This window comes from Pterocles gutturalis, unplaced genomic scaffold (assembly GCF_000699245.1).
Source record: "Pterocles gutturalis isolate BGI_N339 unplaced genomic scaffold, ASM69924v1 scaffold4332, whole genome shotgun sequence".
Taxonomy (NCBI): Eukaryota; Metazoa; Chordata; class Aves; order Pterocliformes; family Pteroclidae; genus Pterocles; species Pterocles gutturalis.
The window spans coordinates 24,242-48,837 of NW_010110262.1; the positions used below are offsets into that span (position 1 = coordinate 24,242).

The following is a 24,596-nucleotide window of genomic DNA, read 5'->3' on the forward strand; positions in this document are numbered from 1 at the left end:
ATGAAAACACTATATTCTCAGCATGCCTAAACATACTTGGGATGCTATAGCTGTGCTAAGTTGCCATTTAAATCCAGCAGCTCTGGAAGACAGAAAACATCCCAGTGCTGCCTGGAAAAGCAAACTTTTTAGCGGATTAGAGGTATAGGCTGTAACTGACTGCTAGCGAGAGGTATGAAACACTTCCAGCCTGCTCTGTCTCTGGGAGAGCCGCGCAGGGACATGGGCTGTAAATCTAGGGCCTGCCTTTGGTAGGTTGCATAATTTGAAGATATCTGATGCCTTTTAATAGGTGGCCGGAGAGGAATGTATGAAGCCATTAATTTCAAGAAAGGCATGACAGATGGCTGTGCAAAGAGCTTCTGTAGCTTTTTCATTGTCCCAGTTGAACCCTGTTTGGCTTTTAGAAACTGGTTGAATAAAAGTGATGTATTTACGAGGAAAAAACTTTCCCCTAAAATTGGTGCATTAAACAGACAGTAAATATGCAAACGGTGCCTTTTAGTATTGGAGCATCGTGACCCCTGATGTCACCAGCTCATATAACATGAGGACATTACTTGCCAAAGGTCACTGGCTGCACGTCAAGTCTCACTTTCCACTTCCATGTGGTTGTTCCAGCTGCAGAAGCAGGACCAGGTGTGCTATTGCTGTTTGGTGGTTGATAAAGTGTGCCTTGAACGGTGGGCTTGGGTGGGAAGCCATTGGATCTGTCTGGTTTTGGTGGCCAGCCTGATTCCCTGGTGGCCTTCGATTAATGCATCTTACCCTGCCCGGTGAGGTTTGGGGAGGGAATGGACAGGACTGAAATATTTCTACCTTTTTTTTTAATGTTCCCGTAAACTAAAGGTGGAGTTTCAGCAATTTTGGAAACTGTTTGCATTCCCTCTTTCACCTCAGTGTTTGGGATAGTTTTGCTTGGTTGGGTTCCTACCTGCATCCCCAGTTTTGCAACCAAAAGTTGGCTTCTTCTATCTTGAAGAGCTGTTTTGCAAACATTTGATGCATCACTCCTCAATGAAGTCTTGTGTCCCACTGAAGTGAGTTATATGCTTCTGTGCCTTGTTAAATCGTGGTTTTGAACGTTCACTACAGCTGATGGATGCATCTTGATGTTAGCTGCAGGGACGGAGAGGATGCTGCAGAGGCTGGCAGGGAAGGCTTGCTCTGCCGTCCCCCCCCACCTTGGGCAACAGGCAGTGACATCTCCTGCGTGCCGGCGCTGACCTCGGAGTGTGCAAAGCGTGAAGAATTGGGAAGAAGCGTGAAGGCAGAGTAAATCTACTAGGACAGTTCACCTGTCCTGCTTTCCAGGATATTTCTTGGATATTCTCACATCCTTTTTTTGTTCTAGGTGGATGAAAAGATTCTCATTGCTTTTGAGAGGCTGTGTTAGCTGCATAATTTTTGTTGGATTTGGACTGATGTGGAGAATCTCTTTTGAGGATAAACATTCAGCAGTCAGCATCCCTGCCAATTAATTCTGAGTACCTTTTCAAACTGAAAATGGCTTTCTCATCTTTCTTCTGCCAAAGGGTAGAAGGCTTTTATTCTTAGATAGCTTTGGAGCCATTCAAGAGGCTGTATGTAGGTCTTAGAGGCTAAGAGAAAAGTGTAAGTCACATGGAGGCCAGTGACTCCTATGCAAGGGATAAATATTTTGTACTGTTATCAGCAATAATAAAAACAAACAAACAAAAGACAACCTGGAGCTTTTCCATACTGTCTTTCTTGGATCAAGTTGGAGAAATGAATGGATATTGGGTTTTAGTGTTGCATGGTTTAACCTGCAATTGTTTCCTAGCTTTCTCTATAACCAACAGTGAGTGCATGTTGGATTTTTTTTGGAATGCTAGAGCAGTCTTGATTTTTAGTCCCAAAATTTTAGACTGTAAATGATTTAATTTTTTTTCTTAGATATGATAATGAAGCAGAGTTTACAATGAATATTTAGGGTGGATTTCTTTTTCTGCATCTTAATTTTGAAATGTCTTGATTTTAGTTTTGGTAGTATAGAGCTCAGAGATCATGACATACAGTTGAGGGGGGGAAAGAAAGTCAGCAGAGAGCTAACATGACTACTAGGCTCTATTTTACAGGATTCCTCTGCAAGTCCAGGCTTTGAATGGCTGGACACTTTTCGCTGCACAGTGATAAGCTGAGAGCAAGTCGTAGACTGTTGCAGGGAGTAAATTGGAAGGGCTGAGTTTTCTTCATTGGTTTTTCAGAGCTCTTTGAGGCTTCAGCCTTATTCATTGCTTAGTTGTGTGTGTATCTTTTGGATCTCTAGATGTCCAAGTAAGAAAAAGCTTGTTGTGACATAACTCTTAACGTCGGCTTATTATTATTAACAATTGCAGTGCAATTCTTGGCAGTGAAGTTCAGAAGACTGTTAAAATGCAGCAGCAAGAAATTTAGGTGAACTTCATAGTGGCAACAGGTACACTAGCATTTTCCTCTCTGGAGGCTTAGTAAGGAAGTTCCATGTGGGTTTATATTCAGTCTGAAATGTCTGCAATGCATTTGGCAATTGAATGGTAAAGAGAACTTACTTAAAATGAGGGTCTTCATTTTGCAGTCAGAGTATTTGTCCTGAGTAGTTTCCTGTTTTCCTTGGACAAGTGCTTTTTGTCATGTGCTGCCTAAAAAAAGTGCTGATAATCTTCATGTGCTCTTCTCCTACAGGTCCCCAGCAGAGAGGATAAATGCCTTCTTATTTATATATATGTGTGTAAAAAACAAATATTTATACATAAATATTTACTTAAAGAATATATGTGTATAGCACCATCTATAGTCATATATCCAGTGTTTTAAATACATACATAAATAAATGTGTATGTAAAACCCCACACCTGGAACTATATAAACAAATCATGTAAAAGTGATGTTTAAAGTCACATAGATTAAAACACTGGTGTGTGTGTGTATATATATGTATAGGAAATCTAGAAATGGAAAACTAAATCTGAAATTGTTATGTTCTTTTCTGAATTGTTATATATTCATATATATATATATGTGAGCTTTATTACCTTGTGATAAAGATTTGTATCTTAGCTGTAAACAGCTGGTATGAATTTATTGAACAATGTGCAACTCCCTTTAAATGTGTTTCTTGTATTCTGAGGGTTTTTTGTTGGACTTTATTCTGCAGTATTTTATACTTTGGGATTTTAGCCAATAAGTGTCTGCCTTAAAATAAATGTCTGCTGTAATATTCCCTTGACATATAAAAGGCAAGATATCCATTAGGATTTACCAATGTCTCCTATTTCTGTTTTATTTCTTTGTGCTCAAAGTTTACATCGGACTAATGCTGCTCCGTTGCACTAAACGAAGGCACGTATGTACAGGATTGTGCTTTCACTGTGCTGGAGTAGGTCTCAGGATATCAGTGTATTAACCATAATTGGTTTAATTGTTACTTTCCATGCACTTCAGAGCAGGCTTTTTTATCTGAGCTGAGTCATCTTTCACATGTTTAAGGTTGCCTTTTTCTTCTGCATTACCAAAGGAACATTCCATAAGCCTTAGTGCCATTCTGCTTAAAACGGGAACTCTCTGTGGATGGAGCACAGTTGGGTTGGAGAAGGTTCTGCACTTCGGTGCGTTTCTTCTGAGCTCTCTCTTTGGGCGCTGAGCTGCGTGCTCAAAGGAGAGCTCGCAGAAGCGTAGCTCTGAGTCCTCAGCCTTTTAGACTGCTGGTTATAATGCTAGCAGAATTTGTTCAGGTGCCTGAACTTGCCTCTGTTTTCCTCTCATGCATGGTAGCTTATCGTTATCTCAATTCTTTGAAGCAAGCAGGTTGTATCTGATGTGTTTATGCATGCCTGGTTTGTTTCTGGATAGGAGAAAGTGAAACAACAGCTGGTGTATCACAGATTCAGCTGAATATCAGGCTACTAAGGTTATTAAGGAGATGGATGTTGAGTTAGTGGAATTAATTCTGTCATCTGTAATTGAATAAAAATAATCCTGTTTGGGAAGGGAGGAAATACACCATTAGATGCACTGCAGACATCTTCCTATGTGTGACCTTTACACTATGGAAATTAATTTTTTGGAAGAAGCTGACCTCATTCCCTTTTGCCACTTCACACTTAAGCTCCATTAGAGAAAACTAACTCTTCCTTAGTTTGAGTTAGTTCAGGAGGCCCCAGCAATAAAACTTGACTAAGTAACTTTCCAAACTGTTTATTGCAAAGAGACGGGCACTTAAACTTCTGTTCTGCTGGAAATTGTGCAGCTCCTAAGGTGATGCCTCCTCAGCAGTCCCAAGTAGTTTGCCCGCTTTGGTTGCAGAGTTAATTTGTGTTGGCCGTTCCGAAAAACCCAACCCTGTAACTGGAAGGAGAGACTCTACAGATCTGCAGCTCCCAAAAGCCGTACAAGGTTTATGTTGTGTTTCTAACTACATTTTCATTCCATTTCCTCTTTCTGTCTCTCTGAGAAATTAAGTAAGCAGTAATTTTTACCCACTGGCATATAGTCTCCCAGGGAAAAATCTGGATTAGTCCTGCAAACTTTCCAAACAGAAGAATAATCTTCAGAGAGAAGACAGCCAGTTAAAATAAACAGGGCTCTAAGGCATGCTGGCAGCATGAGAATGTGACTGAGCTCCTTGAGAGAAGGCTTAGTGAAAGCTACTAATTCAGGGTCTTAAATATCTGCAGACATTCTGGCACTTGACTGTAAATCATTTTCCACCACTTACATATTTGGAAAGCATATATTTTTTGGAATTGCCCACGTTCTTCTTGCAAATATGGTTTTAGCCATGATGTCCAAATTATTTTGCCTTGGTCCTTTTCACAGCTTGTTTTTTGACATTGTGACGTTATTTCTTCTCCAAATCAGAACATTAGTTCTCTCTTGTTATTCAGGGAACCCACCAGTATTGCCGGTCCCATCTTGGTGGCAATTCTTTCATCTCTTTGTTCTCTTCAATGCTTCAAGTGGCTTGGAAAAGCAAGACCAGATGTGTAGTCTTGTTAGATGCCAATAGAGGTACACTTGTGTGGAGTGGTTTCTTTATACCTTGCACGTGAGATCAGTGTGAATTTTGACTCATTTTTCAAAATCCTTTGAATTCCAATTTTTACTTGTATGTCAGTACATGAAAAAAGTCTAAGCTACAAGTAAAATTTGTTACATGTATCAGAATTTATTGCAGTGTGTGTAGTTAACTGCTTCCATTCCATATAGGCAAGTTCAAAAGCAGGGATCGTGCTTTCTTGTAACTGCTTCTGAATTGGCAGTGATGATGCTGTATTGGTGTTATGTCAAAAAATAAAGCCAAAGTCACCTTTCGTTAAGCCGTTTGCCTCTGCTTCCTGATGTCCTGCAGCAGTTGGGCTGTTGTATGGGAGGGGAGAGAGGTAACAGAGATGGAACTTGCTCATGGAAGAGTAGAGCTGAAAGGAAACCATGATGGGTTAAGCCGTCACAAGTGAGAGATGGCACCAGCTAATAAACCCTTCTGGCATCAGCATGTGGAAACTATTTCTGCTTATTAGCAACCTGTTGTGGGACATGCAAGGGAAGCTGAGGGCTGCTTCTCCTGCTTTGCTCCCCTGGCATTGAAGCTGATCCGTTTCCCATTAGCTGATTAAAGAATAAAGAGCACATATCCAAGAGGCCTGTGCATTGTACCTTATTTTCTAGACTTTATTTGTGATTTGGGATCCTTTCCTGAATCAACCCAATTGTGTGTAAGAGTAATTAACACTACATGGTGCCTTTTCTGTTTGCTAGCAGCTGACATCATGCAGGGATGGACAGAGCGATGGATTGTGCGTGTATGTAACTGCTTATTTACAGTGTAAAAGCAAGTTAAAACTTTTTCTTTGTGGAGGGCATTAGATAAATATTTAAGGGCTGAAATATAGTGAGAGAAAAATGTTGAGAAGAAAAGAGAAACGGTTGAAATTGTGTGTCTTTTTCCTAAAACCTGTGAACCTGCAGGTGTGCTCAGCCCTGTTTCTGTAGAAGGAAGGTTCAAACTTTGTGTTAGGTTTTGTTTGACATAATTTCTGAATGTGGGACTACAGGGATACATGGTACAATCACATAAAAATGTATGCTGTTGCCAGGGTTGTTGCTGAGGATAAGGAGCAGGACTGAGAATGAAATGCGAAAGATGGTTTGTGGGTTCTTTGCTGGCAAAATAGCTGGATGCCTGTGGGCTCTCCCCATCTTTTCCCTCATGGGCTGTGATGAGTCAAAGGGATGGTTTGGGTCTGCTGGTCTGGGTGGTATCTGCTGTTGGGGTCCACAGCCAGTCAGAGAAGTATGCTGGGTTGGTACTTATAATTCTATTTTCCTTACATGTTATCTTTAACGATCATTGGTGTGCTGTGCACACCTTAGATTACAGCTTTATGGATGAGTCTGGAAACACCTTTAATGTTATAGGGAGGAAAAAGAAGGGAAATAAAATTTACAGGAGGATGCAGGTGTAGGGCCTTGTGGGATGAGGCAAGGGCAGGGTTTCCTGGCACTAATACCTACCCAAATACTCTGGTAATCGAAAGAGGGTTGGGGGTGTGTGGTTTTTTTTTTTTTTGGTGGTTTTTTTTTTTTTTTTTCCTAAGCTAATTTTGATCCCTGTTTGGTTTAGGGAAAGCCTTCAACTTATTTGCAGGACTGGCTCATAACCCCTTTTATAGCTGGTTGTGTCAGCGGTCTCCACTGCAAACCCTGCATTGGCATTCTTATAACTCAGCTGTATAAATTTGGTCAGGACTTTAAAATTGGCATGTATGTTCTTGATTTGGAAGCAGCTATCAAGGCTGAATGGCTAATCTGTTGGCTATGCGAATAGTATTGCTGTAGTAAAGGCTGTGAGAAATACGATACAGCTCTCGATTTCCATTGAGCCTGGAGGAAGCTTATTGCCACAAAGAGCGGGTGCTCCTGTGGCTCTTCTTTTTTTTTTTTTTTTTTTTTTTTTTTTTTTTTTTTTTTTTTTTTTTCATCTCCTCATGTTTTGGGGCAAGGTTGTGTTCTCCAAAAGTACAGTAAGGGCTGCTTCTCCAAGCTTGCAGCGATTCACTGAAGGGGTGTTTTCTAGCATACTTGTGAGAGCATGCTGTTAAAATACTGGCTATTGGTGCGAGGTGGTACTTTGGTCAGGTGAAATGAGCGCAGGCATCAACAAGGCAGTAATACGCAATGAGTGTAAAGATTTGCAGAATTGTGTTATAGCAGGGTGATAAAGCCCTTGGGGTTTGAACATCTGTGTGAAAAGGCAGAGTGTCATTCAGTAAAAGAGAGGTTGCCCGATTGCTTGTTTTGTGACTTTGCAAAGTTCTCCTGTAGTTTTTTCTGTATGCATGTGTGTTGCATTTTGGTTTTTTTTAGTTATTTAAAATACTTTAATATAGGGAAGTACGTAGACTGGAAGGAGAAGCAAGAGCGGTAGTGATACAAAGATCATTGTCTGGTTGACTTCTGCTTTGATAATGCATGTCTTCAAACTGAATTGCTGTAGCCAGCTATGTATCAGAAGTGCTTGAAGGGTAAAAATCAAGCTGGAGGGTTTTCGGATAGCCCAGGGAGTTTTAAATTGGGAGCAATGAATTACATTCTGAAAGAAAGTTGCAGATGACATTGAAGGACGTTTGTGTGATGGGGGACAATCACATCCATTATGAGGATTGTTGTGATGCACTATCACATGGGCCAACTGCAGCTAAGGTTGGTTCAAGGCTGATTGCACAGAGAAGATAAAAGGCAGCTTCCATCTCTAGTCAAACAGGCCTTTGTCTTATGATTACCTGCATTTAAGTATTTATTACTGCATAAAGGCTAAAAAAATAATGGTTGAAAGAATGTACTTGTCAAGTTTTCTTCGTAGTCATGTGAAGGAAAGTAGATGGTTATACGTTATTTAGAAATTAGTTAAGTTACAAATTATATTGATTCAGAGATAGATGCACGTGTATGTGCACACATGCAATTTTCCTGGAAAATATCTCATTAAAGCTTGAAAGCGACAGTAAAAAAGCTATTTTTCATGCTATTATTTTTAACGTTGGTTCTGGCAAAATGAAATAACAGGCTGGCTAAAATTTATCTCACGAAAACAGTTGTATTCCAGTCTGTTTGGGGCTGTTTGCTTTTAAAAAACTGAGGCATAGAACTATGCTGAGATTACTTTTTATACTATTGCTTTTGAAGTTCATCCTGGATCAAGAACTGGTTTACTTTTGGTTTATCTCCATTTGGAACGAATTGTTGCAGCTTTGGAATGCTAATCTTTAAAACAACAAGAACAACAGAACTTTTTTATTTTTCTGTTTGAACAAAACTGAAATCTTCTATTCAATAGGTGGTTTTATTTGTTAGAAAGCATCCTGAGCGTCTCTGGATGGCATAGGCTGGCTTTTGGCTTTCAGCCATGAAGCTGATCGCTGCTCAGGGGCCGAAAAGAGGTTTGCTGTTGGGGGCTGCGGGAGTGATCGGCCTCAGCAGGTGCCTGATGGTGAAATGTCTCTCCTGCTGTGCCGCCTCCTCCATCTCCAAATGAGCTTCCTGGAGTACAGAGACATAGCACCAAGTAGGAGGACGTGGTTTTGGTTTGTCTGCTGGTTAACATAAAAAAAAAAAGTCCCATTTTTGTAGCTGTAATTCATGCTTGATTTGAAAAACTTGCCTCATACTGGAAATGCAGAATTAAAGCAGATCCATGAAGGATTTGAAGGAATATTTCTGGTGCTTAGAAGTTAGTTTGGTTCATAGGTAGCCAGTTTTATAATTTTAATGCTATACTCTTCTGTGAATACATCTTGTTGTGTTGATTCCTTTTGTTTGCAGGTGTATGTTTAAAAAAAGTATGTTTTTAAGGGTATGCTTTTTTCCTACTAGGAATTAAGCATTAGTGGGTTTTTTTACTTTTGTCCATCAGTTTACTAGTCTTTTGGTATTTAAGCATAGGTAATGCTGTACTTTACCAGTGACTGATGCCAAATAATTTTACTAAGCTAAGGTGAAATTTGTAGTTTAAGAACAAAATCATACCAGACAAAAAATGTGGTACAAAAGTGGTAATGAATACCACTTCAAAATTTCCTACATCTTAGCACCTACATCTTTTTATATTGTCTGCATCTGTTGGATGTTTCCAAATCTAGGTGAAAAAAAGGAAATAAGTGGAGTTAATTTCCATTGTGACAAGGAATATGGGAGCCTTTTTTCAGTTTTAATTGAGTATGTACACAGTTTTGCATACATAATCCCAATTATGTTTACAAATTTATTGTTTGTAATGGTAATTCACACTTACAAGTCTAAGAAATGTCAAAACTGAGGCTCCTGGGGTATAAATACGTCTGCAGTGTGGAAACGATCCTTAATTATTTCAACTCTTCTAATTCTTCCTGCTGTGTCCAGTGTAGATGTTTATTTTTATATAGCTGTTCCTGTGATTATATTCCTCTTGCATCTGTGGTAAAACTCTGCCCTCGTAGCTTCAGCTCCACTGTGCTGTAGGCACTTGACAAGCCAAGGATGCTGGACCGTACTCTCAGGAAAGACTCCTCCGGATGAGATTTCCTAGAAGTAGCAACCTCCCCTCTCTTGGTTAGTCAGGTTTCTTATCTGAAATCAGCAGGTTTTACATGTAAGTCCTATTCACTGTACCTAGATTACTGCTCTGGCATCCCTCTGCACATATAGTCCTTCACACTCTTGTCCAGTAATTTGTTCGTTCCGCTGTGCCTGTGACAGCCTCACTTGTGGGCATAGCCAGGGGCTTGTCACGCTTCTCAGGACCTGCCGGCTTTTTTTCCCCCATCTCCAGGGTGCATTTTCCAGACATATATATTTTCAGGTGTTTTCAGCCTGGGGTTTTGCTGAAATGATTTTTACAGCTGTCTCCCATGGGTAGTTGCATAGAGTTTCATCCCCAGGATGCAGCAGTTTAAGAGTGACCTTGGGAAAGTCTGGTGATTAGTTGTGAGTTGGTGTGTGTTGGCCACTGGAATCAAACCAAAAAGTGAAATTTTTGTAAAATTAATTTATTTTATACTTTTTTTGGTTGGTAAGGCCACCCACCCTGAATAGTCACCCTGAAGCCTTCTTTTGAAGTCTTAACAGTGAATATGTGTAGGTTGCTTTTTTCTATCACGAATTACAATGCGTGAACGTCATGCGCTTGCATACGTTCAGAGAAAGATAGATTTTATTCACTTTGTCAGTCCAATCACAAAGCACAGCGATCCGTTTGACCTTTAGCTTTTAGCACCCTCACATTCCTTTCCCTTTTCCAGACCTTGCTGACAAATGTCAGCATGCCATCACTGTCAGTTTAGGGATCTGTTTATGGCAGGTTTTACCCCTCACCCAAAGGTTTGAGGAGCTTCCCTATAAATAGCTGTGCTGGTCACAACCCTTTCTGTAGGGTTCCCTGATCTGTGTTTTAGAGTAACCGGGTCTCTTAGCTCACAATTTGGGTATGAACACCAAATTTTGGAGCAATTTTGGCTTTGTTGTTGAAGGCTTTTGTAAAAGGATGCACTGTACAAATTGTAATTCTGATGAATTTAGCAAGTCAAGGAATTTTTTTCTGAAATTGGTGCATCTTCTTTTTCTTTTGTCTTCTACTTTTCTTCCTTGCATGGAACTTGCTCTGGTAGCTTTCCCTTGTTAGCACCCTTTGGTTTCAACTCTGAGTAAAATTGCTCTGACCTGTAATGCTGAAGGACCAGCTGTTATATTGAACCTGAGAGATGACAAGTCTTCCTACATCTCAGGCCTCCCCTTTCACCAGAATAATGTATTTGATAGCACAGGATTAACACCAAATGGAAGGATTTTTCTGGTTTTGTTTGGATTTTTGGCTATTGTTTTTCATTGCTGAAGATTGCTACTGCAGATGTTTGTGGCGCACAGATTGATGTTGAAAGATACCAGCCGTGATCCACGGAATGTGACATTTCCTGCTTTCAGTCTCAATGTTGTCAAATTGTACATTTCGGGAGTATTGCATTTGCATTTGTCTCGCAGCATTAGGCAATACTTTTTTTCTCTGTTCAAATATTTGTCTTCAGATGCTGTCCTATACGTATGTCACAGCTGTCATGTATTTTAGTCTCTGAGATTTTAGGAAAACCTTAACCATATCAGGTGGGCTGATGGGACACTTTCCACAGGTTTACCGGCAAGGGTCTGTTCATACACAAGTGCAAGGACTGCGTCCCTGGTATTTTACGAATTTCTACCCCTTTGCCATAGACAGTTTCCAAGACCTAGCCTCACTTCTGTTGGAGAATTGAATGGTGTGGAGGCTAGTGACTGTACTTTGTGGTCATTTTCAAAAGGAACCACAAGGTGACAAAACTTTTTGGTCCCTACTGAATGAACTAAAAGAGAGGCAGATAAAAAACAACAGAGATTAAAGCCTTCCTAGAGCATGACTGTGGCCCAAGGTGAACTCCACTTTTGGAAATGAAGATGAAGTCATTCTGCTGTTTGCAACAGCTCCCTAACATGTAGTACTTTCTGCAAGGAACAGACTCAATCTTGCAGGCAAAGGAAAGAGTTGGGAGGTTTTCCATGCACAGCGCAAGCAGCTACAACTTCTCTGCTTTAGGACACGAAATACATCTGGAACAGAGAGGGAATTTGCACTGTCCAGGACTACTCTCTACACCTGATTAGCAGATTGAGGACCAGGGATAGAAATCAGTGCGTAGAACTTACTGTGTGTTGTTTTATTTCTGTTTCAGTTGTTAGGAATGAAGCTAGTTGAAATCCAGTGGCATCAGATGAAAAGGTTAATTTATTGTTCAATCGAGGTCAAGAATGTGAACTTTACAAGGGTTTCTGTTGCAAGACTAGTTCATTCAATTGGACCAAAGGCAATGGAGCTGAACTTTGGCAGTGACCTTGATCAAAGAGGCAAACTGCTTAAGAGGCCTTTCTTATTCTGGTCTGAATGTACTGCAGGTCGCTGGGGGCTATAAACCTACCGAGAGAAAGGCCAAACAAAGTCCTGTAACCAGCCTGTCTGTGATGTTGAACTTTTGACTTGCTAGTAGTTACAGCTGGGGAAAAAAGACAGTTTCAGTATTAATGAAGTCTTCCATGCACATGACCGGTCATTGACAAATATATAAACTTTGAAGAGATTGTTTAGATGGAAAATCTACAGTGGAAAAAACTAGTTTACAGCCTTCCTCTTTCCTCTTGTGAGAGAAATTTCATGTATAAAGAGATAAGAGGCTGGAACTTGGCATCCAGGAAACTGTGTGTACCTATCCCTGCTTGTGTCTCTTGGTGCGTGTGCACAGCTTCCAGCCAGTAAAGAAGTGGAGTTTGATTTGGAAAAATAGGCAATACTGTGCAATGTATTTCCTGTCATTCAAGTGAAATAAGAACAAGAATCTATACATATTGCTTCACCGGAAAGAAAGATAGTACAGCAACTTTCACAGGGACATGCTCACAAAGGAGAAAAGATAACTTTTTTTTTCTTTTTCTTTCTATGAAACAGCGCTGTGAGTAAGGTACTGTGGTCCTGTGTTCAGAGACTATAAACATAAACCGTCCAAGTTTCTCATTTACCCTTCTTGTGATATTTCAGCTTAATGACGGTGGCAAGGCAGCCCGCGCACACGTGGGGATAGGCGATGTGGTTCTTACCATTGATGGGATAAGTACGGACGGGATGACTCATCTAGAAGCACAAAACAAGATCAAGGCGTGTACAGGCAATTTGAACATGACTCTGCAAAGGTAAGATACCTTTTTCTTACTTTAAAGAAAGAATTAATCACCATCGTAACAGTTGTTTGGAGGATAAAAACATGTAAGTGGTTTGGCAAAGGGCATGGAGTTAAGTGGCCACGATTGAAAGGTATGCTGCTGTAGCCTGAAATGTGTGTTGATTGTATAGCATTTTAGAAAATTTATTAGATGTTAATTGCGCAAGTCAACAGAGACCTTTTCCAACCTTCTGTCACCTGTTCTACATGGAATGAAATCTAGTTCCTCTTCCTTTTGAGCTCCCATTTTGTTAACACTTGTTTAACTAAAAACAAGTCTTACCCAGGCTCTTTTTCCCTTCCCCTCTCCTGATTGACTAGGGGCATTTCTTGTTTGGGTCAAGTCCTACATTGTAATTTTTATTGGCAAACGGAATGATGGATTTATTGAAGTAGTTATATGGATGAAAACACTGCATGTTTCCTGAACCAATACTACTGTTTCACAAAGTAGCAGCCCCCTTTCGCTAACTGCAGTGTCAACTATAGAAGTTCCAGCTTGGTCCAGTCTCCCCATTCCTGAAACGTTCAGTTTATTAGGTTTCAGCATGCTGCTGTTAGCCCAGGACTATGTTTTGAGAGGGGTTGGAAGGAGGGAGCAGGATGCTTGTGTGCAGGTTATTGGAACTGAAGCAGGAAGAGCAGCAGCACAAGCAAGAAATTTCTTGAGCTCTCAAAAGTCTCACGGGGCTAAATACTGGCTTTTATTAGAATACTGATATATTTATTTAATAATGTGAGAGAGCATTGTGGAGGAGGATTGGCCTCTGAAGCCATCACATAATGAGAACCATCTTTTCTTGTTATCAAAGAAAACGATACCCTGTGATTGCTCTTCGTGCCCACCTTCAGCAATGCAAAGTCCCTTGATGAGTGGTGGTTGAGGACCATAAGAGTATGTCTTTACCAGTTACTACCTTTCCTGGAAAATTATCTGGCCTTTAATGAAAGGACCACCTCTCTCTGAGACTTCATTGGTATAAGAATAAAAGAGAGGACATGGCTCTGGGTTTGACAAACTTCCAGCTCTCCAGGGCAGTGGTGCTCGTTCCCAGTCCTATGCGATATGTAGTTGAATGGTTGTGTGAGTGCTTTCCTTCCTAACTGGCTACAATTCAGCGCTGCCTGTTGGTTCTTGTTTTTCCTCTTGTCCTGCTGTACTTTGGTCCTTAGCTACCCTCAATAAGGGATTCCCTTCTCTGAGGAAAGGAGTATCTTGTGGCATGGTTCATGCCTAGGGCATCTTCTTGAGTGAAACTTGTAAAGTTGCTATTAAAAGTTGTTTGGTGAAACAGAGGCATTATACGAGCTCACCAGAAGAATCGTGCATTGTGTATCTAGTGTGTCACTTGCTTTTCTGTCTCCCAATGAGCCAGGCAGGTCGTTTAGAAGTGCACTTTCCAGGAGTCCACTGAGTCACCCCAGCAGGCAGCTGGGACTGTAGGGTTCTTGGCTCGCTTTCTCCCATTGCCATAAACTCATGGGCAGGGTTAATATCAGGTAGAGGAAAGGAATAGCAGGTGTGTCTTGGTCAGGCAATAACTTGTCTGAGCCTGCTTCTGGTTGGGTGCAGGGATGAGTGGTTTGAAAATCAAATTAATCACAAGTTAGCCCAGTCCCCTCCTGTTCTCACCCTTCCTACCCAGCGTAGCGTCTGACTCACCAGCGTCGGCTACCTGACAGCTGAAGGCTAAGTCAGGATCAGCCTAGCAGAGATCAAAGGAACAGCCTCAGTCCCAGCATCTGGGGGTGGGACAGATGGCCTGTCTTGCAGCTCTACTGGACTGCAGTCCCAGGGTCTCAGCTGTTTCTAGTTCTGCCTGGATCCCATGAAACCAAAACCAAACACAGTGCTCTCCCAGCTCATCTGCGTGTGAAAACTTCCTTGCTCTGATTGCTGTTTAGCAGATTTGTTTCAGTTGTTTATTTGTTCTTTATAGCCTGGAAGAAAGTGATTCTTGGAGTCGGACTGGCTCACGCTAACTGCAGATGCTGAATGCCCATGGGAAGGACAGCTTGCGAGTGTCAACAGGGTGGCGAGATAACCCATGTCAGTATTGAGGGATCTCCATAATTATATTCTGCTATTCCTGCTTCTTCTCCCAAAACAAAACCAAACTAAATAAAATATTTTGAGCTCTTCTTGTTCACATGCAAGATTAAAGAGATGCTGTCAATGCGAAACAGTGTTGGCTTTCAAATTACAAGTTGGTGCAGACAGAACCACAGAATGGTTTGGGTTGGAAGGGGCCTTAAAGATCATCGAGTTCCACCCCCCTGCCTTGGGCAGGAACACCTCCCACTAGACCAGGTTGCTCAAAGCCTCATCCAGCCTGGCCTTGAACACCTCCAGGGATGGGGCATCTACCACCTTGCTGGGCAACCTGGGCCACTGCCTCACCACCTTCAGCATAAAACATTTCTTCCTTTTAAGATAAAAGGAAAAAGGAAAGGAAGACAGATATATCTAATTGTGATTTTATTGCTTTTCATTATCTTTAGGGGTTTTTACAGTTCCCTGAGCTTTTATGTGCCCTAGTGTGCCGCTGCTTTAAAGGGGCACAGTGATCGGTTGGTTTGTGGTATTAACTGGAGGTCTAAGAAAACTGGAAGAGCATTATGGCTTGAGCTAATGGCTTTTGCACTGTGAGCATGTCCCTGTGGTGTTTTATGAAAGATGTGAAAGAACACAGTTTGATCAAATTAGCCATAGGAAGTAGAATATATTTAGTACGTTCAGTTTGGTATGTTTTTGATGGTAGCACCAAGTGACCTTTATTAATGATAAATTTAAAGAAGTACTGTGCAGTCATCTATGGATGCCTGCGTTACTCTTGGCCAGTTATAATTCATATGCAATATGTGAAAATTAATATAGTGGTGCACACTTAAGCCTGGTGTGAAGATAATGGCAATATGTGGAAAAATGGCCAGGTATACCACCAGCTTCATGGTGTGTCAGAGATGGGGCTGGCTGTGCTGTTTGCTGGGGTAGGACTAACCAAAAATTCAGTAGTTATTTGAAAAAGAAGCAGGGTCTTGCTCTGGCTTTTTAGCGGTTTTGTATGTGTGTGTTGTGAGGATAGTTGGCAGAAAAGCAGTGGTACACCCTAGGAATTACCGGGCCAGTGAACCCAAGTGGGTGCCATCTGAGGTTGATGGGCTCCAGCATCCTACTTGGCATGGTGGCTGGGGCGTGGTGACAGCCTGCCTTTTAAATGGTGTGAAGGAAACTTCATGAGTCTACGTGGCAAAGGCGAGAGAGGAAATTATGATCAGCTGCTTCTTATAAATATTTTTAACTTGATAGAACTTTATACTGTTGGTCAGGTTTTCACTTGACTTCCTCTGTTCTTTATGTGCCAAGTGGAAAAAATAAAATTGAGAGAAACAAAATAAAGGGCAAGAAGTAGCTTGAGTGGAAGGTTGGAGTGGATATTTAAAGCAATGCCTTCAGAAGCTTTACTTACAGGTTTAAAGCACTCTATTTGTGGAGGCAGATGTGCACCTACCTCTTACGGAAAACCAATTAGGTGTTTTGTGACTTGTAAATGAATGTTGGCAATATATTTCAAGGCAGAACAAAAGCTCACTTTTTTCCTGTGTAACACAATATCACACGCTGGTTTTTTAAATATGGAATTGTTCTCTGCCTCTGGAAGGAACCAGAATTACAGCTGTCACAATTGCAAGTCCACTTTGCTCAGAGTTGCTTAAGTACAAATAGATAGAACTGTGCTTGCCAGCCACGTACAGTAGTAGATGCCTAATGTTTGCATGTGTTCTCAAGTATTTTCAGGTATATGTCTTTAGAATTAATTTGTTCTGTAAACAAGTCTCTCTGCTTATTGTGAAGGTTATAATTTTTAAATTGTGTAATAAAAATATAATTTTAGTGTATTTGCTCATTTTTCATATTAGATAGGGCTTGGAAATCTGGGGTGTGTTTTTTCTTCTTTTTGTAACATGCAATTTTAGGTTCTTGATAGTTTGTTGGGTTTTTAAACCTTAAATGATTTGCCTAAGGAATTTTTCTTTGCATGGGTCTCTCCCTCCCTGAGATCCTGCTCTTTTGCACCCCAGTATTTTATTTTTGGAGTTCAAGCCCTTTTCTGGTTCCCATGAGGAGAGATGGAAACCAGATGCTTGCATTTTGGATATATTTTCAAGTTTAGTAACTTAGCATGGACTCCCATAAATAAATCTGTAAGTTGCTGAACAGCTAAGAGCCACCACCTATTTTTAAAATATTGGTTTTGGGGACTGCTTGTCCAGACTCCTGCCTTAATGATTCTTTGGAAGTGAGAAAGATAAAAACTTGTGTATTAAGTCCATTACATGAGATCATGATACTCATGAAACTTGGAAAAAGTGTCAGTGAGCAATATAGGGGTAAAAAAAAAAAATACAGAAAAGTTCAGAAAGTTTTTTTGCTTTTATAATATAGAAATTATTTACCTCTTTATATGTAGAACAGACTTGCACAGCTATAGTGTGCTTTGTAAAGGAATTTCCTTCACCTCTCCCTATGAATTTATCCATTTAGGACAAAAAGCATTGAGATAGCTCAGCTTGGGAAGTGAAAGGAGGATTCTTAAGGTTGTTTACCTCTCTTGCTATTTTGCAGTGCTTCAGAAATCTTTTTGGGTCAGCAGTGAGCAGTTCCTACAGTTCTACTTCCTGGTCTTCAGTGGATGACTCAGTGGATCTTTGCAAATGAACGTGGGTGTTACAAAGCAGTAGATGAATTTCAGTGATGGCTATGGGGTTTGGGTTTTTTCCCCTAAACTTTTTAAAAGCACAGGGTTGCCCAAGTGTCACAGGTGAAGCTGAGGTCTGTCTGGTATTTTTGATGTCTGTGTTGACAGGACTTGGAGCCAAAATTCAGATGAGCCTTAAACCTGTGTTCTGCAGTGGATAAATTCAAGTGTTGAAAACCGTGATGCTTATTTTATCTGCCCGAGTATGAATCTTTATCACAGTGTCCTCCCTCATCTTTTCATGTTTGGGTTTGTTGGGGTTTTTTTTGGTTTTTTGGGTTTGGTTTTTTTTTTTTCTCTTTCTCCAGGAAACATGAAGTCTAGACTTCTAGGTTAAGAACAGCTGAAATGCTCATGATTTGAGGTGGGGCAATAGGGAAAAATGTTGTGGATCACTTAGTTTCTTTTTACTAAGGTCATTTTTCAAGTTATCCATTTCAGAAATGGTTGTCTGCAGTGAGACTAGCTCACTATACTTTTTACTTTGTATTTTTATTTTTCCTAATCTTGCTTTTATTATAAAATGATATAATAATATTACCATCTATTGTGTTGAGACCACTGCTCTGCTTTGGAAATGCACAGGAGGAAGAGCATTTTGCTTTGAGGAATGTATGTTCTGATAAACTATGTTGACAAAATGGATTATCTTGTTCCCACTTTGAAGATGGGGAAGTGAGATGCCTTGATGTAGAGCAAGTTTGAAGGGACTTGAGTCCTTTGTTCCTTGGGTGTTGAAGCTAGTGTAGGTTAGCTGTAAACTATTTAATTTCGCAAAAATAAAAACCAGCAGTGGGGAGAATGGCACCGTGGATCCCAAGAGCCAGCCTTATGTGCTGTTACAGGGGGATCTGAAGTCCTAAAGTTGAAGAAGTTAAATTGTCTCTATGGAAAGGTGAGAAGATAGTATAACCACTAAATAAAATGCAGGAAGAGGCTAAGAAAAATGAAAGAGGATCAGCAAGCAGAAGAATACAGGTATAGAAAGGATTTCAAACTATTAACAATGTAAGCTTCACTTTATAGATGGTGGTTAAAACTCATGCTTTCAGGTTGATGAGTCATGGGTTCCTTGGGGTGGATATTTTGTTTCCATAAGCCATATAAGGATGAGCTTTAAGCAAACTATGATAAGAATGCATTCAGAAGTCTTATTTTTCTCCAGCTTTGGTTGACTAGTCATCATCATTTCCCTTACATAGACATTTTGACTTTAGTTTTGCTCTTTGGTGATTTGCTTTTCTAGCATACAGAAGGAGGTTGTTTGTCCTGTGCCAGTTGAACACAGGCAATAAATTGGCTGAAAGCATCACAACTTCTGAGCAATTTATTCAAAACCTGAAAACTTTTTTTTTCTGGAATTCTTTTTCCTGTAATATTAATTCTTGCATAGCTCTTCTTTGAGGGATGTCAAAACTGAGTATCAGTTGATTAAAGGGATAAGCACCATTATCCCTTTTTTAATTGAGACAGTTGAAACAGAGAAAAATTACAGAACTCAGTAGATGTCATATGGCTAGGAATATAGAAACAAACTTTATAGTTTAGCTGCTAGTCAAAACCTTAAGCAATTTATTCTTCAATCCTAGTTTTCAGTAATTATGCCTGAAAAGAAACTGTCTGGAAAATTGTGCCTACCAGAGAGAAGTTCACTTCTCTTACTTAGCCATGTCACTAACCCTGGAGGTGTTAGTTATTGCGGGTAGCTCACTCGGTGGAGGCACATATATCCCAGTGAGACTCTAAATATTCCCGTTCAACTTTGTGTTATTGACCACAGACTTATCTGAAAGTTTTAACAGAAAACACTTGACATATTTCTGATCTGTTGCTGATTCTAAGTGGTCACGGCCTCCTCTCTGCCAAATGCCAGTGTTTCACCAGCTTGAAGCCTTAAAGCTGTCTGGTTAACGTGTTGTGTTTTTTTTTGTTTGTTTGTTTGTTTGTTTTTAGAAATAAAAGGATCAGTTGTCAAAGTTTTCAGGAGCCTGTAAGCTCAAAGCAGTAGAGGTTTGGGGAATTAATCTAAACAGCTTAATGATGCAGGAACAGATCTGCCTTGCTCCTCCGCTTATTAAAATTCCTGAGTGTCTCTTGTTTTGTTGTATTATTTTTATGGAATTGTGTGGAAAAGTGTTTCCAAAGAAGCATTCAGGTTACAAAGCTAGGTATGCAGAAATAGGAAAATGTGCTAACAGAAGAGTCTTCATTAAAAACAAAAATGTATTACTTAGGGCTGCAGAAGAGAGCCTGCATGACCAGGCAAGAAAAGCACTAAGGCAAAGCAAAGTAATTTGTCCCTCAGAGTTTATTTGCTAAAAGTTATCTGGTGCCTTGCTATGTAGTCCCCCTCGTGATCTGTGAATTTTCTATTTCAGCAGCGCTCAACTTGCATGTTTTCAGAAATTTTTGTTGAGAGGGTGGAAGGGGAGGAGAGCTGGGCTGTCCTGGGGGATGACATGACATGAAAATCGCCAAGTACTTCTGTCACCCTGACCTTTGGGTCTGGAAGTAACCTGTCCTGCAGGACCTACGCTCCTGTGCAATGTGCAGTAAGCGGGTGCTGCAGAGAAAGTTGCTTTTCCTCTGCAAATTTGCACGTGGCTTTTTATGCTGTAAATTGCAGCGCAAACAACTGGGTCATCTTAAGTCCTCATGCTTTATCTGGCTTTGAAAATAAGTGGCGTTGGGTAAAAAGATGTCTAAAGAATTCGAAGCTAATGAAGATGCTGGTTTCTTCTTTGCATACTAAAGTGTCTTGGTGCATAAGTATATGCACTTTTTTTCTTTTTTAATTGGAGGCAAGGTAGAAAGATTGTGCTCCTAATTTAGCAGCTGAACAGGTTTTGCTAGCTAAGCGAGGACTTTGGAAAGCCTGCCCACAAGCTGAATAAATGGAAGGGTACAGCTGTAGCTTCATCCAGAATTTAAAATCTTTTGTTGTGCGCAGCGCTTTGGTTCACAGCTAGCAATTAGATGAACCACAAAACATGCTGGAACTAAAGGAACCTGACAAACTAAAGACTTGCCTTGAACTTCAAAGGAGAGTTGCTGGGATGGAAATGGAAGGTTGTGGGGTGAAAATGGAGTTCAGTGACTTTTGCAGGATTATACCTACCCATCTGCCAGGAAATGGGTGAGCGCAAGCACTAGTTAAGCAAGAGCAGCCTTCCCCGCACTGTGGACCTTAGAGACTCCTGGTGATCTGTAGAGCTGCAAAAGATCAGGATTTGTAAGGGCCGTTCACTTTCTTGAGGCTGATATATTTTGTAGCATAGGAACATAAATACAGTTGTAAATATAGATGGTGGACAATGCCAGGTGCCAAAGGTACATCATTATTTACTGAATGTCAAAATGTTTCCTTCAACAAGTGGTTGTGTAACACAGACATCTGACAAGTGTGGCAAAATCTAATTCTAAACTTTGTCTCTTAATTTTTATTTTTTTAAATTGCTTGTTTTCAGACAAGGGAGTAAAGATTTATTTTAAAAAGTGATGTAGGTGATTTTGCTGACCCTATAGATATTTGCTGCCAGATCCGAAACCATGCATATCTTTCAGATATGCTGTGACTAGGCAAAGAATAAATGTTTATCACCTGTTCTTATTATATGGACTGTATTCTTTAATTCCTACGTTTAAGATGGATATGAGAATAATTGCCTTGCATTATAGTTCCACAGTAGGGGTTGAACTACTCTGATGTACAATGAGATGAGATTTTTTTAAAAAACATTCTTTAAAAAGATGCATCTGCTAAAACAAAAAAAATACACAGTGTAAAAGACTACGAGTTTCCAAAGTGGTTTTACACAAGCAAATAATTGTAAAGGTGATAGTTTTGTCTTGATGTTTAGATGTATAGCAGTTTAGAAGCCTATTTTCACTCTGCAAATGGCAATCTGAAATTTAGTACAGAAAATATGTCTAGGCTGATTGCAGCGGTAACTAGTGTCCCTAGGAGTTTGACAATCGCCTAACAGTGATCTACAAGTTGCAAATTCCTTCAGTTAGTTTTTCTTGTCTTTTACCAAGTGTTGAAAAGCCTTTTAAATGCTATTGAAGGGTGGAAGCAGAACATGCAGTACATGTTGGATTTGGGGTTTGGTTTTGGTTCTGGATGGTTTTTTTCTTTTTCTCTTTTTATTTTTTCTGGAAAAAAGGCAGAAATCAACCTGTTTAATCCTTCAGATTTTGATGGGTGATAGGCAAGCAATGTTGTTTGCCTTTAGTGTGATGTGATTCACCAGTTAAGTCCTGCTTTTTAATTATTCTGAGGAAAAGGTTCATTGCAGTGTTTCAGGAAACTCTTTCGGTAACTGTTTTCCTCCCATTTATAAATAATCCTCAGAGGGAAATGTAGGGCTTTTTGTTTTGGTTTGGTTTTTTAATGAGTTACAGCAAGCCATCAGAAGCTATATTCTTACGATTCTTTTATTTTTGTTTCATTTGAAGTAATCTTCATGGAGTGTTATTCTCCAGGAGGCCTTTGATGCAATTCTGGCTTTCATTTCTTTATTTTCTATTGGATTTCCATGGTATTCAAGGTGACAGCCACCGATACTCCACAACCACTCCAGCATAATGTAGCAAAGCATTATTTTTTATTTCTCTAGTAATATTACCTACTGTGTGAGGCAGCTAATTACAGCTTTTTTTTTAAGATGCTATATTACTTGCTAAATATTTTCCATTAGTGATCTTGATATTTCAGGTGTTGTTTTATTTGTCAGAATTGATTTAGGGGATAAGCGTAGGTTTTAAATTCATGACTTCTAGTTCCATTTCTGCATTTGCAGCAGACTTGGTTTGGCTTTAGTATTTTACTTCCTAAAACTAGAAATTTCCCTTTTTTCTTATGCAGATAACCTTTATCTACTGTTCACACAGTCAAATATGATCTTTCTTGATAGCTGTTGAGGCTCTGAGGATTTCAATGGAAGTTTCTAAGAAAAATTAAGTCTCATGATGACCATTAAATCAGGGCTACTGTTACCTGTCATTTTTGTTTAGTTCCTTGGGAACTAAACTGCGTTCTACCCCAAATATTTTCTAGTTGTTAGGAACCTGTAGGCAAATATTGTTGTAGTTATTTTTACATTTTTGGTGATGACGTAAATCTGCTTTGAACTCTTAAATGATATTTAGGTTTTGGAGTGCACACAGGTTTCAGTTCCTGAAGTTTCCTACAAGAAAATAAGAAGAAAGGTGTGCTCTTGGATGCTCTGCTGCAAAGCACCCTGTAGAGTTCCATTGCCCTGTAAAACAGACCTGAGAGTATTGTTGTAGTTATTTTTACATTTTTCGTGATGACGTAAATCTGCTTTGAACTCTTAAATGATATTTAGGTTTTGGAGTGCACACAGGTTTCAGTTCCTGAAGTTTCCTACAAGAAAATAAGAAGAAAGGTGTGCTCTTGGATGCTCTGCTGCAAAGCACCCTGTAGAGTTCCATTGCCCTGTAAAACAGACCTGAGAGTCTCATCTTTTAATACTGCGGCTAGTTCAATATTAGAAGTAAAATCCAGTTTTGCCTGAAGGTTGAATAGCAAAGAGCTGTGTATATATTGATTTTTACATCCCCACCACCACCTCACGTTTTTCCAATGGGCCTGACACTAAGATGTGTTTCAATGGATCTGTTCTGGTCTGAATGCTAAGCCTGACAAATAATAGGAGAATTCAAGAACTGCCACCTCACATTTTTCCAATGGGCCTGACACTGAGTAAGATGTGTTTCAATGGATCTGTTCTGGTCTGAATGCTAAGCCTGACAAATAATAGGAGAATTCAAGAACTGTAGGGATGGCTTAGCCTTAGAGGAGTGTATTGGATCAGTGAACCTGTTAGTCTGGTATCCTGACTCTTGTGGCTGGTATCTGATGGTTCAGAAGAAGAGAGGCGGGTGAGAAGTAAACCATGCCTTGGTAACCCCTGTGTGGTGCAAACCTGGGTGCGTACACAGGAGATACAGGTTTGATCATCATCAACACTTGTAACTAATAATTAAATTAGGGTCTTGTGGGCATTGTTTTATATATGTCACCACGACTCTTGTCCCAGAGAGGCTGACAACATCAAGGTGTTTGTGCTGTGTGCAGACAGAAAGTATTTTCTCACGTTGGTTGTTTTTCTTTTTTTTTTAATTGAGCTTTCCTTCAGCTTTGTGCACAGTGTACCCCCATTTTCATCTAATGCACGGTGAGTTATGCAGGAAAAATTTGTCAGTTTGCCTGTCAGAGCAGGAGGGAGACAATTGTCAGAAAGAATATTATGTTCCAAAGAATAAGGAAGCTTTTAAGGAAAGATAGTATAACTTTTAGCAGAAGAAGGAAAAGAAGTGGCAAACACAGGGGAAAAAAAACAGTGAAAATGACGTGGCACACCTTGAGCACAGAAATGTTAGTATTGCCTCATATCATCTCTTCTGCAAAAATATAAAATGACAAATATTGCCTTTGCTTCTGATCCATGAGAGTTTAAAAACAAAACTGGTAGTAACAAATGTATAAGGATAAAAAAAAAAAGGTTATTGCAAATATCTCAAGAACACTTTGGGTAGTAATTTTCCTACTTAAAAACTGGACAACTTTAGTTGCTTGCCCTAGATGCTCAGAAGAGAGCCCTTGTAGCTACACTGGGGGAGTTTTGCCTGCCTGAACCAGAACTGAACCTGGATGGATTAATTAATTTATTTTTACTTAAATATGTCTACTTCTCTTATAAACTGAGTAAATTATTCTTGTTTATTTTCGTGGTTTAGGCTTAATTGAATTTGATGTTAACAAAATGTTTGTTGCATACTTTGTAAAAATTGGCCCAAGTTTAGGCTTTAGCTTTTTTCCAGTGTTCTTGTGGACTGTGTAAGCTGAGTGGTGTCTGTCTGTTAAAATGAAATTTTCAAATTATTTCAATCTCTCTTACATTTAAATTCCCAAGAGATCTATATGCTTTCATATTTCGGGATCTTTAATATTTCTCTTAATGCCGTACAACTTCTAAGCTTATAATGTCTGCTGACTATTTTTCTCTACAGTTTCAGCAAGCTTTAGTATCCTAACATT

General features: G+C 39.8%; 1 protein-coding gene across 1 annotated transcript in view; it reads left to right on the top strand.

Moving 5' to 3' along the window:
- Nucleotides 1–24,596, top strand: part of PDLIM5 (PDZ and LIM domain 5) — a 116,607-nt gene that overhangs the window by 21,622 nt on the left and 70,389 nt on the right. The window contains exon 2 of the mRNA XM_010073290.1: nucleotides 12,590–12,741. Coding sequence (XP_010071592.1) covers nucleotides 12,590–12,741 — 152 coding nt within the window. The remainder of the gene's footprint in view (nucleotides 1–12,589; nucleotides 12,742–24,596) is intronic.